The 17,931-nt window shown below is 45.0% G+C and overlaps 1 protein-coding gene across 3 annotated transcripts in view; it reads right to left on the minus strand.

The window, feature by feature from the left end:
• Lrig1 (leucine rich repeats and immunoglobulin like domains 1) overlaps positions 1–17,925 on the minus strand; it is a 100,570-nt gene extending 82,645 nt beyond the window's left edge. For all 3 annotated transcript variants that reach the window (XM_026788061.1, XM_013353011.2, XM_005364916.2), the window contains exon 1: positions 17,658–17,925. In XM_026788061.1, coding sequence (XP_026643862.1) covers positions 17,658–17,899 — 242 coding nt within the window. In that variant the 5' untranslated portion in view covers positions 17,900–17,925. The remainder of the gene's footprint in view (positions 1–17,657) is intronic.
• Positions 17,926–17,931: the final 6 nt, after the last annotated feature.

Consider the following 17,931-nt stretch of genomic DNA (forward strand, 5'->3'; position numbering starts at 1 on the left):
CAAACCACACGTTTTATAAAGTTTAACCATAGAGGAAATACTCATAATACTGAGTCTTTAAAACATAAGCTGAAATTGTTGATTATCCAATACCAAGTGACCAGTCCTGAAATCATATACTACAAGTAACAGTATATGGACTGAGCAGATTGTATTCATATACTTAGGAACACACACGCACAGAAATGGAGGCCATGAATTTGAGAGAGAGCAGGGAGGGAACGGTGCATGGAAGGGCTGGAGGAAGAAAAGGAAGAAGAAAAACTATGCAATTATATTTTAAGTTAAAAAATTAAAGACAATAAATAAACAAACAGTTAAATAAACAATCCCCGAACCCATAGTTTGAGCCAGGCATGGCATGGGGCTATAATTAATAACAGCACTTTGGAGGCTGAGGCAGAAGGCTGTGGAGTTCAAAGCCAACAATATCATCATCTCAGAACAAACACCAGTAATTTGAAGCAGGTATGTAACTGAAACACTGATGCAAATTTATACAACAAAATGATATTTATCACTGAATAATGAAGTTAATTATCCTTTCTTTTGTAGATTGCCTCTGATTTAATAATTACTAACGTTTATTACCATATAAATTAAAAATAATTAAAGACATGTTCACTAGACTAAGGTAACTTTGCTCAACAGAACAAAGCCGCCTCATAAAGCGCCTCTCCCACCTAGTACAGGTCGCCAGGTACAAAGGCCCGGGCAAAACCCCAGCCCAAGACCTCCTAGTCATCAAAACCAACACAGGAGGAACTCACGCAGACCCCACTCCCCAGTGCCCTCTGTTAGTGGCATCTCTGTGAAACTAACTGCACAATGAGACCCAGTGAGAGTCAGGTCAGCAACAAACCCTCTGTCGTGAGGAGAGGCCTATGTGTTTAAGGGTGGAGTAGGGGCTAAACTGTCACACCTGAGTTCCACACAGAATGGGGTCAGATTTACAAGTCCATAGGGCCAGAGTCTCCTGTTGTGTATGTCCCTACAACTCTGTGTTGCTGCTCTGGCTTCATCCCCTGAAGGTACAGTAACCAGCCCCAAATGCCATTTGTACTCGAGTCAAGGAGAGCGATCGTTCCCTTTGCCAAGAGCAGAGGAAGAAAAACGACCTTGGCCTAACCATGCTTTCTGTCAGGGGAGGTCTTAGCAGAGTGACCAAGAGCTCAGGCAACCAAAACCAGCTGCCTGGCGAGGGCTCAGCATAAGCTGAGCAGAACAACCACAAGGGGAAGGGTGTCTAGACAGCCTTAGTCTAAGTGAAAAGCAGCCCTCCCAAAAACAGGCTCCGCCAGGCAGCTCGGGCAAAAGAGCAGAATGAGAGACCATGTCAACAGTTCGGAACTACACCATGGGTGCCCCAGCCAAGCACAACTCAGGAGAGAACTGTGCAATCTGGCCCACCTGCCAACGACAGCCATGGGGAAGACTACAGCAAGGAAGTGGAGTCCACGTGGGAGACAGGTCCCAGGCAGGGCTTCCACTGCTTGTCCATCATCTTTTAAATTCCAGTTGTGCAGCATTAAAACCTTCCTGTTCTTCTAAATTTTCAACATGTGTATTTGGTAGAAGATGAAGGGGACGACCCAACAAAGAGGTCAATAGAAAGTGGACAGACACAGAAACCCTGGCAAGTCTGGGCTATTCTGTCCTATTAGCTCTACTGAATTTAGAAAAGCAGAGAGAAAGAATCAAGGGCCGCAATCTGGCTCAATCAGTAGGCTAAATGCATGAGGCTCTGGGATCAAGTCCACCCTTGAGTAAAGCAGGTGAGGTGGTACAGACCTGTAGCAGCAGCACTTGGGAGGCAGAAGCAGGAGACTCAGAAGTTCAAGGTCATTTTCTACTTGTTAGTATATTTGAGGCAAGCCTGGGCTATCTAAGACCCTGCCAGAGGTGGAAAAAGAAATGACAGTGCTCTTGTCTACATCTGTATCTGTACTGCCTGGGCATTTTATGTGTTCCAGACTTCATGCTAGGTTCTGGGAAAACAATGAAGCATTAAACGAAAGCCAGTCTTTGCTGTCAGGCAGCGTAGGGTGCCAGATAGCAACCAAATTAACACCCTAAAAAGTCTATATGAAGTACGGCCGGGTCTTGCAGATGGGAATCCAAGTCAAAGGGAATGCAAACAATAGTTTCCAGGGGAAGAAACATTTAAGGACAGACAGGAGCCTCCAAGACAAAAGACCCTTCCTCCAGACATACACCAAACAAGCTGGCAGTACAGAAGCTGTAAAAAGCTTGGGCATGGTAGCATGGGCAGATGGGACCAGGCAGGAAGGCAGTAGGAACACTCAAGAGTGACTGGGCAGCCAGCAGGAGGAAGTCTAATCTGTGACTCTGCAAAGACCCCTTGTGGCTCCAGAGGAGCTGGGAGAAGGCAGGGAGAAAGCAGATGTGAGTTCAGCAGCTCTCTACTCCTGCCTCATCTACACGACAGAGAATATGTACTTTTTAAAGTTCAATGTCAAATGTACTGTAAGAATAAGCAACCGGCACCTCCCTTCATTCCTTCCAAGCCTGCATTCCTCATTCTAGAATGAAGAGTTGGGGGCCACGGGTCACTGATGGCCACAGCCCTCTCCTAAGACCACATGTATCCCCAGCACACCCAGGCCAAGGCATGCCAAGGATTTCAGGCAAGTATAAACTCCATCAACAGGCTAAACTGTTTATATGTTCTTGAGTTAAAAATACACCGCTTGGGTCAGCGTTAACACCAGGGCCTTATCACCAGGCTGTTTGTGCACTGGTTACACAAGGCTGGATGCAGACCTGCCCATCTTTTAGCTGAGCCTCGGTCTGCAAACTGTCTAATGATACCTCCGTGAGATTACAATAAAGCCACCAAATCCACCCGCGCTGGAGAAGAACACTTTCCAAACCCAAGGACACTTCACTGCTTACAAATAGTTTACTCTTCCTGATCCCCAAGCATATAATATTCGCAGTTGCTCCAGAAACCAAAGAAACATGCAACAGGAACACAAACCACAACCTAAGAGAAACAATAAACAACAGATGGCAAGGCATATGTGCACGCTGCCACCCTTCTCACCAAAGAGCCGGAGCACAAGCCAGACCAGGAAGAAGCCCGTGCTTCAAAATCGCATTTCAGACACCATTAGAGTACCAACTGTATACCGAAACTGTGCTGGGTACTCCAGCCACTCAGAAGCAGAGAAGCCAATGACTGGCCTCAAGGAACTCAGACTTGGAAAGAAAGGGAAGGGGCCAGGACTGGTCTTAGAGTATTCTTTCTACTATGGTCGTGTGCACGTGGACTAGACACCTAACTCCAGCAACTGCTAGACCTGACTGGTTCTTTACCAACCCTGAGCCTAGTACACAAAACATACATGATGTATCCTGCTATAAAAACATAAACTGTTAGTACTCTACCGGCTTCAACCATGTGTTAGGCATTGTCATTTCTTAGTCCTTAAAAAGCTCGATAAAGTGGGCACTTTAATCATCCTTATTCTACTTGAGGAAACTGAGGCAGAGAGAGACCAAGCAGATGCACCAAAGTCACTCAGACAGGCTGCCAGGTTCTAGGGATGCCACTCTTAACAGAAACCACACGGCCACTTCATCTCCCACCCGTAACCACAACCTGTGACACGAAGGCGCTCACAGAAGATGAGAGCACAGGGTCTCCTCACAGATCCTGAACCATGGACCTGCTTAGGGCCTTCCATAGTAATCAGAAGCTCAAATGGTTTAAGGAGTTCAAAACAAAAGCTTAGCTCACTCCGACTCCAAAGTCACACTTGCAGTTTCTGGTGACGTCTAATAGCAGGTGTTGATAACATTTCTTAAATGTTATCTGCCCCAGAGACAAACGACGGGGGTCCTATACGTAAGTTGGCTGTGGCGCTGCTTCCAGATAGAAACATTCCATTTTAAGTATGGAATCTCACGGTCAATTACTCTGCCGTTTTCACCTCAATGCTAGTGTTTTTAAACTCTGACTACAGTTTTCCAACTACGCTCTAACTTTAAGCTTTTATGTTTCTTCTACATTTAAAAAGAATGCTGTTTCCCAATATATAACTCCCAGATGGAGAGTTCACCGATGATTCATCTACAGAACAAGTGTTCTGAGACATCAGCTCCAAATAGAGGAAGAACTTGGAATTCCCTCCTCTCTCGGAGCTAGAACTTGCCTAAATCCGCTCTGTCCAACGGTTTGTTTTCAATTATATTTCCAAATTCTTTAACAATAACTGCACAGCTTGCGGCACCAACACATCTGACTCTTTGAAGTGGTTCTCAAGCAGAAAGGAGAAAATGAGGAGGAAGAAGGAAAAGGAGGTCTCCACAACTTTTGTTTAGGTCAGAGATTCTCTCCAAAGGTTCTCTCTCTCCCACAGAGGCTGACAAACCACACAGTCTGACTGCACGGTGCAAAGCAATGATCCCTGAGAAGGCAGCAGTTACCCCTTACCTCACTAGCTGATGGGGGCCACCCAGATCCTCCACACAGCCGTGCCTCATGATTGCTAATGCTCAAACCACTTCCCTCCAGTCCTCTACAGAGGCTGACCTGAGATAGTAACATCTGGACGCGAAACCTCTGAAGCCCCTGGAGGATCAAGGAGCCATGGGATCCTTTCTACCCAGAAAGAATGCACCAACCCTTGAAAGAGAAAAGTCCAGAGGCAACAAACAAACCTTGTCTGGTGATTCGTAGGTACATGGACTTAAACATTTCCTATGACTTTCAAGACTAAGTGAGGTGAAAAGTTACCTAATCAGACTGAGAATCTTTGGCCAGAAGATTAGACATAAATGATAAATTCATGGAAGGTAACAAGAGTGACAGAAAATGACACCATATATGAAGCTCATGGAAGGGTGGGAAATCATTTTGCCTATACTGATCTAACAGAACAGAAAAGGGTTGTTTGTTTTGGTCTTTTGTTTGTGTTGACAGGTTCAAATCTAGTCCAGACGGGCCTTGAATTCAGTCTACAGTAAGTGTTGGCTTTGAACTCCTGATTCTTCTGCTTCCACTTCCGCAGTGCTAAGACTTCATGCAGCACACATGTGTGTGTGGGTTCACATGTACATATGGAGGTCAGAGGACAACCTCATATGTCATTAGGTACCACATGATTTTTTTTTCTTTTGGAGAGAAGAGACACTCTCTCTCTGGCCTGGTACCCGCTAGGTGACTTAGTGAGCCCCAGGGATCTTCGGGTCTCTGCCATTCCAGCATTAGGATTTCGAGTCGTCTAGCTTGGATTTTATTGCATGCATTCTGGGGAGAGAACTTGAGTTCTCATGCCTGCAAGGCAGTACGTTAATAACTGAGCCATCTCCTCAGCTCTTAATGAGAAATTTTGTTGTTGTTGATTCCCCCCCCCCAATACAGAATTTCTCTGCATAGCCCTGGCTGTTCTGGAACTTGCTCTGTAGACCAGGCTGGTCTCGAACTCACAGAGATCCACATGCCTCTGTCTTCAAGTACTGGGATGGACTAAAGATGTGTGCCACCATGCCAGGCAAAAATTTTTTAAAGTAGCTTTTTGGACTATTCAGTCCCAATGTCGTCTCTAATTCCTGCTAAATGTATTTCAAAAGGTTCCAACTTCACTCTATTTGGGTCTGCAGCCCCAAACAAAGCTTCAACTTCCAAGAGCATGCTCTAAAGAAAAGAACAGAAAAACATCCTTTCTCATTTTATGAAAATGCACATGATAAAGAATGCATAAAAGGGAGAGCCCAAGAATCTCCAGTGAAGACAACAGCAATCCCACATAAAAGAAGATGGCAGTGAAGAACATGGAAAACAGGCGATGGGGAATGGTCCAGTTGTGTAAAATCCACGCTGTGCAGACACAAGGACCTGAATGCAGATCCCCACCACCCATGCAGTTATTTGGATAAGGAGTCATGTGCCTGTAACCTCAGCACCAGGGGAATGGTGGCACCAGTTTCTGAAGCCTTTAGTAACTCAAGCAAGCCAAAAGGATGAGCTTCAGTTTCAGTGAGAGACCATTTCAAAATAAAGTGCAGAGCAACACAGGAAAGACACCCAACACTGACTTCTAGGCTCCCCTACCCCTCCTCCCACAAATAACTTGTTAGAATAAGGAACATAGAAAACAAAAGCTACGTGATAAATATAATCTCTTAGGGACTACTGTATTTGGCAGGAACCAAGATTTTCTAAAAACAATGTCAGATCAAAAGGAAACCCATAGATGGGTAAATTTGGTGTTCATTGAACAGCAATATATTAAATAATTTTTTGAAAGGAGAGAGAGACTTCAAACATTAGGGAAAGAAGTCACTGAGCTGTACAGAAGTTAGAACGCTGAGTTTCTGCATCAAAAGGCACATTGAGAAGCTCCCTGGGAAAATGGCTAAAAGTTACTCAGAAATCAGCCATGCCCCTGCACAGAACCAAAGGACAGAGCTGTGGGTGTGTCCTTCCCTGCAGCTGTTGCTATTGAAGCTGAAAGACTACCAGTCTTAGGGACAACTTCACTGATAACCACTCACCGATGGCCAGCAGCAGCCCTAAGAAAACCCTACTCAAATGATTCTGTAATTTCTTGCCTTTTCTCTAAACCTATGTTCCTAAAAAGCTAAGTCAAAGATATTAAGTTTGCAGCTTCCATAGTTTTCTTTGGCCCAGGAGGGAAAGGCAAGCTAATAATCCTTCAACCAGAATGCATGGGGCCAGTTCCCCAGATCTCAGTTTTGTTTTTTGTTTTTTATTTCTGGATTATTTATATAAGGATGGTACCCAAGTCTAAACATGAACTCATTTATGACTCATATACACCTTATACACATAGCCTCAAGGCAATTTTATACAATAATTTTAATACTTTGTACATGAAAAATGAAGTTCCCAGTATGGAATTTTCCACTTGTGGTGTCACGCCAGCACTCAGAAACTGTCAGATCTGAGGCACTTTGGACTTTCAGATTAGGAAAGTTTCACCTGTGCTTTCAGATGCAGTATTTGCTTCTCCTTGATAATAACAAAGGCCCATTGGAGGGTCCCTCACTGAACCTCTCCCCTGATGCTCCCTGTCTCCTCTGGCTGCTCTGGGATCTGCAGATCCCATGAAGTACTTTCAAGTAAGCATCCTATACATGGACCATTTATTCTCTTACCAGCAAATCCAAGGAGTAAGTTCCTTCCCCCTTTGCCTCCACTAAGCTAGAATCTGAAAATGTGATCTTACATCCGTACAGACAGGAAAGTAGGGGACCAATCCAAGGTCACACCACCAACAGCACAGTCAGTATAGCCCCCCCCCATTCCCGTCCCCGCCCCCGGCCTGGTCGTCTGATCCTGAGCCACAGCTACTCTCCATCCTATCCCATTCTTACTCTCCACAGCTTTAGAGACATTCACTCCTCTTTTTGGTCAATACTTTCCTCCCCATTTAGTTAAGAACTCCTTTAAGAAGTTTTTAAGCTCTGGGCTCCTCTCCTCCAGAAAGGTGTACTAAGTACCAAGCGTTTCCAAGGAGACTCAGCCTTGCCTCTTATTCCCCTCCGGTTCAGAAGCTGCAAAGTTCTATCTTCAACCTTTTAAGAGCTTCACTGTTTGTTTCTTTGTTTGCTGTTTTTGTTTGTTTGTTTAGGCAAGTAAAGAGCCAGGAGCCAGGTCTGATGGCAGCATGTACTTGTGACCCTAGCACTCAAGAGACTGAGGCAGGAGATTGCTGTGAATTCAAGATCAGCCGGGGACAAACAGAGGAGAGACCTTGTCTTGAGAACAAACAAACAAACAAACAAAACAAAAGGCAAGAAAATTTAAGGACAAGCAACAAAGTTCTACAGACTCCAAGTCATTAACACTGAGGTGAAATAAGTTTCTTGGGGGGGGGGGGCTGCCCAGAACTGAACATAATTAAACCATTCCTAAACAGTATTTCAAACAGACTTACAGAATCTAAAACTCCTCTCAGGGACTGGTGAGATGGCTCAGTGGTTCAGAGCACTTCTGCTAGGTCATGAGGCCCAGACTCTGAATTCCAGTGCCCATGTTGGGTGGCTCACAATCATCTGCAATACCAGCTCCAAGACATCTGACTCACTCTTCTGGACTTCAACGGCACGCATACACACATGCACACATTCACATACACACACGCCATAAAAACACATGAACACATAACAAACACATACACATAAATAAACCACTTCAAAAATAAAATAAAAATTTTATCAGAATTCCTAGTTTTTCTTGGGCAAGGCCAAACATATATATATATATATATATATATATATAAACAAACTACTTCAAAAATAAAATAAAATCATATCATAATTCCTAATTTTTCTCTTGGGCAAGGCACAGCCTCTTCCATGAAAGGAAATGACCAGGAGAGAAGACACAGACTTTGGATCAGAGGAAACTGTGAACTGTGAGTGAGGCAGGCCTTGATAGCTGGAAAACACTTGCTTTCCCTTGGTTTCCGCCTCTCCTCTCCTGCAGAGGAGGGGACAATCCCTCCCCACTAGAGCAGTGGCTTCAGCATCCATCACTTGGTTGCATCAACAACCCACTTCCTGGAAGCTTCGAACTCTTCTGGCTGTTTATAGAGTTTTGCAAACACTAGGCGCTCATGTGCCAGAAACTCACACTGTCCCAGGTGGAGAAAGGAAGTCGCACACACACACACACACACACACACACACACACAAAAAAAAAAAAATTATTTTAGTAAAAAATAAAATGAAAGGAGGTATGTGAGCACAAGTCTGAATCAAGATACTACATCAGGAAGGGGACCGAAGAGAGTTCTCCCCAGCGCACAAAGCAGAACTCAAGCTCACAGTCAGACCCTCACACTGGGTTCTCCTGCCTCTAAGTCGCTCTCAACTCTCTGGCGTATGCTTTTATAAACAGAGAATCCACTGTGAATGCTATTCTAATCAAATATGACAGCAGTTTAATTATGCTCACCAGATCTTTGAACTTAAAATGACATGCTGGATGGGTTTTTAAACCACTAAACGCTCTATAATTTACCTAAAATTAGATCTTCACATACGGAATATGAAAATCATCGATTTATTTGAAAGGAATTCCTCCAACCAACAGAGAGACAATAGAGAAACAGAGCCACAGACTTCTATAACACAAACCACTCGGTAGCCATGAGGAGGAAGCATTTTTCTAATCTGTGTGAAGCTAAAAAGGAACCCAGAGGGTTCCAGGAAGCTGGCTCTGAGCTTTGGGGGATTTTCTTATAGGGCGCTTCTAACTCTATTTAAAGCAGACTCAAGTAGACACAGCTGGAGGGTCAGGCCCTGCAAAGTAAACAAGAGTTAACTCAATTCAGATTCAAGACTTAACTACAACCAATAGCTAATTATCCCTACATTAAATAATAATATCTAAAATACCACTTTTAAATGACCCATTGTAATCATATTTGCTCACTAATAGATTGTAATCAACAATTAATAGGTTGGAAGGAACCTCCCAATTATGGGATCTACGGAAAAAGAAGAAAACAAATGAGAACTGCACATTCTGGCAAGGAGCTCGAACTTAAGAACTTTTAAACACTCCCCACAAAAGCAAAGGTAGGAAAACAAATAACATGTAATCTGAGAACATTAAAAAAACCACAGTGCGTGAACCATGTGCTGAGTAAACATCCTGCAAATACATAGTTTGTCAAAATTCCCTTTGGAATTTTGATTCATTATTTTTCAGAACTTGTTCATTTACAGATTTCTTCAAAGTCATCTTTTAGTGAATAGTTGTCATGTGAATGCTACATCCCCCAAAAGCTGTTCAGTGTAAACCCTACACATTTACAGATGAAATGGCGTGCTTTGGATTTACTTCTTTAAAATACTGTAGAAAGGGAGGGGACACTGAGGCACAGAGCCTATGAGACAGACCATGAGTTGGTAATTATGAAAGCTGGCCGCCGACATTATTAATAAACTGGTCACTTGTCTCTTCACAAGATAATGTTAAGAGGACAACACCCTACATTAGTAGAGTGAGTTCCTTTAAAGTATCTAGCTCCATGGCAAACATTTCCTTAACTCAGAATTGGTTTGAAGGCCAATCTTTCTAGTCATCTCGGAAGAATAAAAGTTCTCTTGGCAAGAGGCTTTGTCCCAGTCAGCTGACAGTTTTCACTGTCCCTTCTTGTTAACCAATCCACAGTGCAAATGCTTCAGATGCAAAGGCTCTCAAAGGCAGAGGAGCCCTGAAACCACAGGACCTGGAGCTGCCAGGGCTCTACGCCCCAGTTCACTCAGCCCTAATGGTCCCTAACAGCCATCATCAAGTAGGTAACCCAGAACAAAGAATTTAACAGTGTGATGTGTGCTCTGCTGAAATGAACAGTGAATTGTTTGAACAACAAATTATACATTAGTAGAAAGGTCAAAGGACAGGCAGGGGGAGCAACTCCTCGCTCTGCACAAAGAAGCCACACAAGGCAAATTTTAAGGGGGTTTGCTTTGTTTTTATACCAGCTTTTAAAATAATGGGAAGGGGCTGCTTGTGAAAGAAACCGTACTCACTCATTCATTTCCAATTCCTGCTGACCATAAAAGGTGAGAGGCCTACACATCACCAAGACTTAAAGACAGACCACCTTTTCTTGTCTTCTGCCAAAACAAACTTAAGGAGCGGGGATTGGAACCAGCATCCTGGTTCACAAGGAAGCAGCAGTGATGAATCCGGCCTCGCGGAGATGAACGGATTGGTTGTTAGCACAGTGGGCCTTACCAGTTAGGTTAGATTAAATAGTAATAAGGGTGCAAACAATTGCAACCGTTCATGTGGGCAAGGCTGTGAATCATGGCCATTCACAAGGGGAAAGACTCACTGACAGGTGCACCAGGAGCAATAGCAAACGGCTTTTCAAGGTACATCCTTGCCAGGTTCCTTAGATGACCCCGTGTTTGCTGTCTGTGGCCCCTTCAAGTTGCCATACCATTGTAAACAGATCAAAACAAATGAAACTTGTTATCTGCCTTCAGCCAATAACTATCTCCCCTCCCACCTCCTCTCCTTCAAGTCTTTCCAAAAGGAGGTGGGGACCAACAAGGATCAGTGCGCCCTAAAGACTGTAACTTAATCTCACTTGGAAGAGCACACCTGCATTCTTCCAAGCTACTGAGCTACCTGCATTTGGGTAGGGCTCAATTTCAATGAAACCTTGGAAACAAGAGGATAAAATGATTGGTTTAAGGACTTCTCACTTTCCTGCTTTTTCCCATCCACCTTCCCCAAAGAATAATGCTAAACAGGCAGTATTTATACAACTGGAATAGATTTTAAACTCCCCCAACAATTTTTGCTAATTGTATAATTTACCGCAACTGTGTACAGCTCCCTGCCCATTTATCTGAGATTCCCAAGCACACGAGTCTACCTGGTGCAGTATTACTGCACCACCAAAGCTGTTGCTGGAGAGTGATGCCTGGCTTGTGAGTGAGTCATGCTATACTCCCACACCAAAAGATCCCTTCATATCAGAAAGGTAAACTTTTCCCAGGAAAGCCTTTGTCACTAGGAAATGCAACTCGGCGGGGCTGGTCATGAGAATGAATGCAAGATTTGAGGAACTGCCACCTCAACCTTCAACTGATGGACCACACAGAGGAAGCAAATGGCACGTATGCACAGTTTAACCTTCCTCATGGCAGCGACAAGATATGATACTATGATCCCCTTGGCAGAAACAGGGGCAAGGGGCTGGAGAATGGTGATACCAGAAATGGACCCTAAAAAGAACATTCCAATCTTTCCATTACTACTCCAAAGTGAAGGGTGGTACTGGGTGCCCTGACCCCTACAAGGTGAATGGCACCACCATACATAGCAGAGTAAAAGTAAATAAAGTTCCAACCACATCATTCCCGCCTATCACATTACCAGAAACCAGGGTACAAGTATCCAATGCCCATTTCGAGAGGATGCAAAGAACTCAAGGCAGGAAAACAGAGTGCAAGACCCAGGGAAAGGAAGAAATCACTTTTGAAAACTTAGAACAACTTTTATTAGCAGATTGGGTAACTCTGTTTTAGATGTCTATGCATAATATGCTTGGGTCAAAAAATAGATGATCAAGTCCAGAGAGAAAGCTGAGACTTAAGTATACTTCCTTCTGTCAGAAGACCTTCGTTCAGTTCCTAGCACCCAGGTCAGGTAGCTCGCATTACCCTATAACTCCAGCTCCAGGAGAATCCGAAACCTCTGGCATCTAAGGGCACCCACACTCAAGGGTATATACCCCCCCCACAGACCCTCGGGCATGTGCATACCTAAAAATAATAAAAATAAGTATTTTTAAACCCACAACTGAAGCACCAAATTATACAAAACATGATAACATAGAAGCTAAAGTATAAAGCTTTTGGGTAAGAAAAAGGATATCCACCCAAGAAAGTATGGGCACAATCAGAAGTCTGAAATTCAACTGGCGAAAAACCCAAAATCTTCATTGTGTTCTGCATTCTTTGTTGACCTATTCACTTTGCTTAGTAACAGTGACCATTTTCAGCACAGTTATGTAAGTGACCAATGAATTGGTCAGACTGAACTACTATCCATCTCTGTCAATACATAAAACTATTTGGGCTAAATCAATAAATGAATGCAATTTCCATCATACAAAGTTCAACCTCTGAGCTTCAAGGTTCATAGGAAATAAAACCAAATCTGCAATTTTACTAGAAACAACAACAGGAGATAACAGTCAGTTACTAGCACAGAGAAAGAAGTGATGAGGTTCATCCCTAACAGACCCCACTGGCTCAATACCATGCCTAAATTGTAAACACATATTACTAACAGCCCCTAAACCTCCCACAGATCAGACACCACTTGAGAATTTTTCCTAGTTCCCTTCCTCTGCCTGGGATATTTCCCTACACCCACTTCTCCCTCCTGTCTCAAGACAAAGCATTCAGCCTTTGAAAGTGCATTCACCGTGAACAATATTAACACAGCCCAAAATCCTGCTTCTAAAAGACCCCCGGGGTTTCAAACTGCAATTGCTGAGGAGGGGAAGGTCCCCAGGAAGTGAACGTCACCAAGCTCATTCAAAACGGGCTGAAAGTTAGGTTTACCCCACAAAACTTGGTCTTGCAACTTACGCGGTAGAGAAGAAGAATCCTTTAACGTTTCAGACAAATGAGGGAGGAGGAGGAGGATGACGACAATAGCGGTAAGGTCAACCACCACCACCTTTCCTACAGCTCACAGCATCTTTCAAGTCAGTGAGCCCTCTTCTAGATTTCCCTCTCACCTTTTCAAGCAGCCACAGGCTACTTTGAACAGCCACCATCTGGCTTTCCTATCTCACAGTCCTTTCTCCCAGGCAATAGTAGAAGCATATTTTAGAGCCAGGTGTGCTAAGTCACAATAGCCCCTAGCAGGCTCTTGGACATTTCTATCCACCCTGGGAGCATGTTGAGAAGGCTTTGCACCACACAGACACTGCAGAGAAGGGAAGAGACCCTCTGGGAGGGAGCTTGCAGCCTGACAGCGAAAAAGGTCAGCCAGAGGGCGACCCAACTGGTCAGGGAAGTAGTCCAGGGAACCCAGGCAACGCAATTAACCAAAGAGGGAGGAGGCTGGAGAGCAGGAACACCGGACATCTGACAGACAGAAAGAAGCTCCTATCGCAGCACAGTGCACTGTCCCCAAGCCTGCTCAAGATGCTGCCAAGAGTTATTGCCTGTAACACACTCAGAAGTCCCAAGTTTGTGAATACTAGTGACCATACGTAATTATAGAAAGAGATGAGCACATTGCCTCTAGTGGCCTGAAGGGGGACAATGCAGTGAGGATGTGGCTCAGTTGACAGAAGGCTGGCTTACAGTAGGCAAAGCCTTCCTTACAGATCCCATCCTTACAGATCTTTATCCCTGTGAGCTCACAGGAGAGTAGACGTTGAAAGGAGCAACTACCCTCAAGATCTGTATAGGGCTGGGTGACAGAGCACCTCAGTGGAAAGCACTGTTGTGTAGCATGCCCTAGGCAGTGAGTTCGGATCCCTAGCACCACAAAAAGAAATAAATCCACCTCTATTCCAAACAGCTTTCAACCCCAAATCAGAACAAGTTCAAGATTTGCTGAGTTCTTAAAGGGATAGGACACATATATACTTACATACATACATACATACATACATACATACATACATACACAAACACAGTAAGAAGGAATATGAGCCAGCTAGGCACTCCATTCAAACATACACATCTACATACATACGCCCCAGTTTGGATTCTAAAAGGATTTGGTCATTCTAATTTGCATAAATAAGATGGAAAGTAATTTCCAGCACTTTAATTCACAACACCTTGCACGCCTGGTCCTTGGAGCACAGCTGTAGGATCTGAAAGACAGAGATTCTCTTTGCTTCCCAACTGTACAGTGACAGCACAGGCCACTTACATGCTCACACCAGCAAAGCTAGATTTGAGCCACTCAATTCAGTTCTGCAAAGTCATAATATGAGAGAAACAAATCAATAAACTCTTACTACTGGCACTCAAGATGACCACATTTGGTGTCCTTTCCTAAATGTCCTTGCTTTTGAATCCCTGCTAACTTCCCTCCACAGAACAAGAATCCAAGGCTCAGCCTCCTTCCTCCCACTCCAACAGGCCATCGGTTACCATCAGAATGTCAAACAGCATTTTGTAACTAAACTCTCTGCTCAAATCTAGACAGGTAAGAAAGTCTAAAGTAAATCCACTTTAATACCTCAAACAGCTTCTGAAATCATGCTCTCAAAAATAGTTTCAAGGAAAGCAAACACGTAAGTTCTAAGAAGTCAGCCTCTTCTACGGTTCTGGGAGCTGGAGTAAGTCTTGGCAGGATTCGGTGCTATTTCTGAATGTCCTGATTGGAGCATGCCAACCTCACCTATGCAATGAGATAGGCCTGTTATGCTCACCACCCTCAGTTTTCCTCAGCCCTGGAGAGGACTCTATTTCCCCCCAGAAACACCATCCTGAATTCTATTTACTATTAAAAAGTTCTAGTTTCTCTACGCTTGGTCTAAGAGCAACTCCAAAAGTAGATGAACTATTTACAAAAGCGGGAGGAGTCCCGTAAAGCCATAGGTTCCTAGATTTCTCAAACCCACAGCCTGAAACTGTTTGAGCAGGCTGCAGTTACTTACTTCATAGGCTCATAAACTAACTCAAAGCATTTTCTAGACACAGTGGCCTCAGAAGGTATAAATTCATGAAAATACAAGATACTATATTATATACGGTGACTTTCTCTACATGTGTCTTGGCACATCAGAGCCCAGAGTATGAACATCTTTATGGAAATCCCAGACGGAAAGCAATGGTTTGAAATCAAAGTGTTGGTATCAGAGATACAGTGTGGAAGTAGCAAGCTTGCCTAGCACACTCCAGACCTTAGGTTCAATCCTCAATATTGGGGGATGGGGGAATATTTTGAGAAATCTGAAGGTTAGAAAACAATTCATACTTGATTTCATTTTGAGCAGAAATAAAAAAAAATCCTAAGTATTTTTTCAAAGGACACCCTTGTGTGTGTGTGTGTCTGTGTGTGTGTGTGTATGTACATGTGTGCACGGGGGAGGCACATGTGCGAGCATGTTGTATTTACCACATGCTAACCAAGAAACCGCACGGCTTGAATCCTAAATCTAATCCGTTAAAGCCATCCTCAGCAGAGGCAAATCTCTTGAGGCTCAAAATACCTAGTCTGGTATTTATTGATCATTACATTCTGTGAGTAAAAGAGAATGCAACTTTAAAGGTATTTATGCTGTGTGAATTGTCACTGCGGGCAACCAAAAGTCTAAAAATGACTAGTAAGTTCTGCTCTGAAACAGGGCAAGGCGAGGTGGGTCTTGTGATCTAGGAAAGCGCAAATAAGAACACTCTGTCCTCTCTAGGAAGTAGGGCTTGTAAATGGAGAGCCTTCCTTCCTCACAATGACACCAACACATGGCTGTGCAATTCTCTCTCCCAACAGGTGAGCATTTAAGAAGTTATCCTGATTCTACCCACATGGCTCTAATATTTAATTAAAAAAAACTACCTTAGTATACAAATAAAAACCATGTCCCCAGACTGCCTCAACTATTAATAAATAAAATCCTAGCAAAGAGCAACAGTGTGTTCATCTCCCGGTAACTAACCACAGAGCCACTGTGCTCAAACCCATTCTAAGAACACGCATTTTCACTGGTGAACTCCGGAGAGGAAGCAGATCCTGGAGAAAAAGCCTAAGGGTAGCAATGGTAGCTAATGGGTCTCAGCCAGCTGCAGGGCTCACACAGCGGCTTGCCCCAGAGATGGAAGTAAAAATCTATGCCTCGTTTTAAAAAAGCACAGGGTCTTCTTGTTAGAAAGGAACTAACTTCTCCCCATAGTGGTAGGCCAATCCTGTGTCGTCAATTTTCTCTTTTTGAAACAGGTGTCATGACTGAAGTTCTGCTGCTCCTCTTCTATGTCCTAGGAAAGACATTCAACTGAGAAGCAGACTACTCAAGCCAGGCCTTTTCTGGAAGGTACTAATAGTTCTAGAGATGCTAATTACTGATAACCGAGCTCTAAGTTTTTAGAAGAGTAACAAAGCTATTCCATCCCACTGCGCCTACAGAAACCGAATGTCTTTTCATTCCTGCCAAATCCCCTGTAAGAAGCATCCCACTAACCCTTGACAGGCCCCAACCCCAAACAGCCCAGAAATGCCCCTCTGTGCGGTGAAGCCAATTGACAGAGCCAGCCAGCCCCCTGGCAACCTCTCCCGAAGCAGCACTACTCCACAACTAACTTGTGCCATTTATGGAGGAGAAACTCGAGGGTGGGACCCACCGCTGTGGATCATCAAGCCCAAGGGGGCCCCAGGGAACAGACAGGAAGGGATCTGGAACACAGTTCCTCTTACATGCCAGTCAGGCGGAAAAGGGCAAACAGCCACACTCGGAGATCTCCAAGAACTCTCAAAGCTCCTCAACTCCTAGGTTCTCCAAGGCAGGGACCCTTCTGCCCTGGCCAATACCAAGTCAAGCCACCATGGTCTCTAGTGATCAGGAGACAGCAACACACATTCACTAATAAATAATGTAAACAGAACAAACATTGGAGATAAGAGTCACCTTCATTCATGACCAACTGGAGGCAAGCTGGAACTCAGACACCAGAGATCAGGCTTGGTGGAGAGGAAACGGAGGAACATACGCCCACCGATCCTGACATAGGCTCCAACACTCGCGTGCACACAAATCCGCTCACCTCCATTCTTCACTCACAGACACCCCACACACAGCACCACCCGCTCGTCAACACACTCACTCACCTTCAAGTCACAAACCGGTGGTTCCCCTCCACACCCCACACTCGCAGGCCTCCAGACTCCACGAAGCACGCTCAATCCCCCCTACACTCATGTCCTGAACCCGCAGGAGAACACGCGTTGCAAGGCACGCTTCTCCTCTAGAATCCCATGAGATAGACGCGCTCACCTTCAGACCGCAGAGACACAGTCCTCTCCCCCGGACCCCCACGCGCGATCTCCACCAGGCCACCCACAAGTCTCCCAGCCCGCAGAGTGCACTCCGCACCCTCCCAGGCTGTGCACACCCGCAGCCCCGTCCCAGTGACAGCGCCCGGCCAGCTGCAAAGGTGATACTCACAAGCTCCGCGTCCAGGAGGGCAAGTCCCGGGGCAGCGTCGTCAGCCCGCGCCCACTGCAGTCCAGCGAGTCCCCAGCGCAAGTGCAGGCAGCCGCGCAGGGCTCCCGCGAGCCGGCCTGGACGCCCGCCGACTCCGGCCATGGCAATAGCAGCAGCAGGAGCAGCGGCGGCGGCGGCGGCCGGAGCAGAAGGCGAGGCGCGAGGCGCGGGGCCCCGAGCACTCCGGGACCCGGCCGCGCCATCTTGTCTGCAGCGCGCCGCGAAGCCGGGGCGC

This window comes from Microtus ochrogaster, unplaced genomic scaffold, assembly GCF_000317375.1.
Source record: "Microtus ochrogaster isolate Prairie Vole_2 unplaced genomic scaffold, MicOch1.0 UNK1, whole genome shotgun sequence".
NCBI classification, from domain to species: Eukaryota; Metazoa; Chordata; class Mammalia; order Rodentia; family Cricetidae; genus Microtus; species Microtus ochrogaster.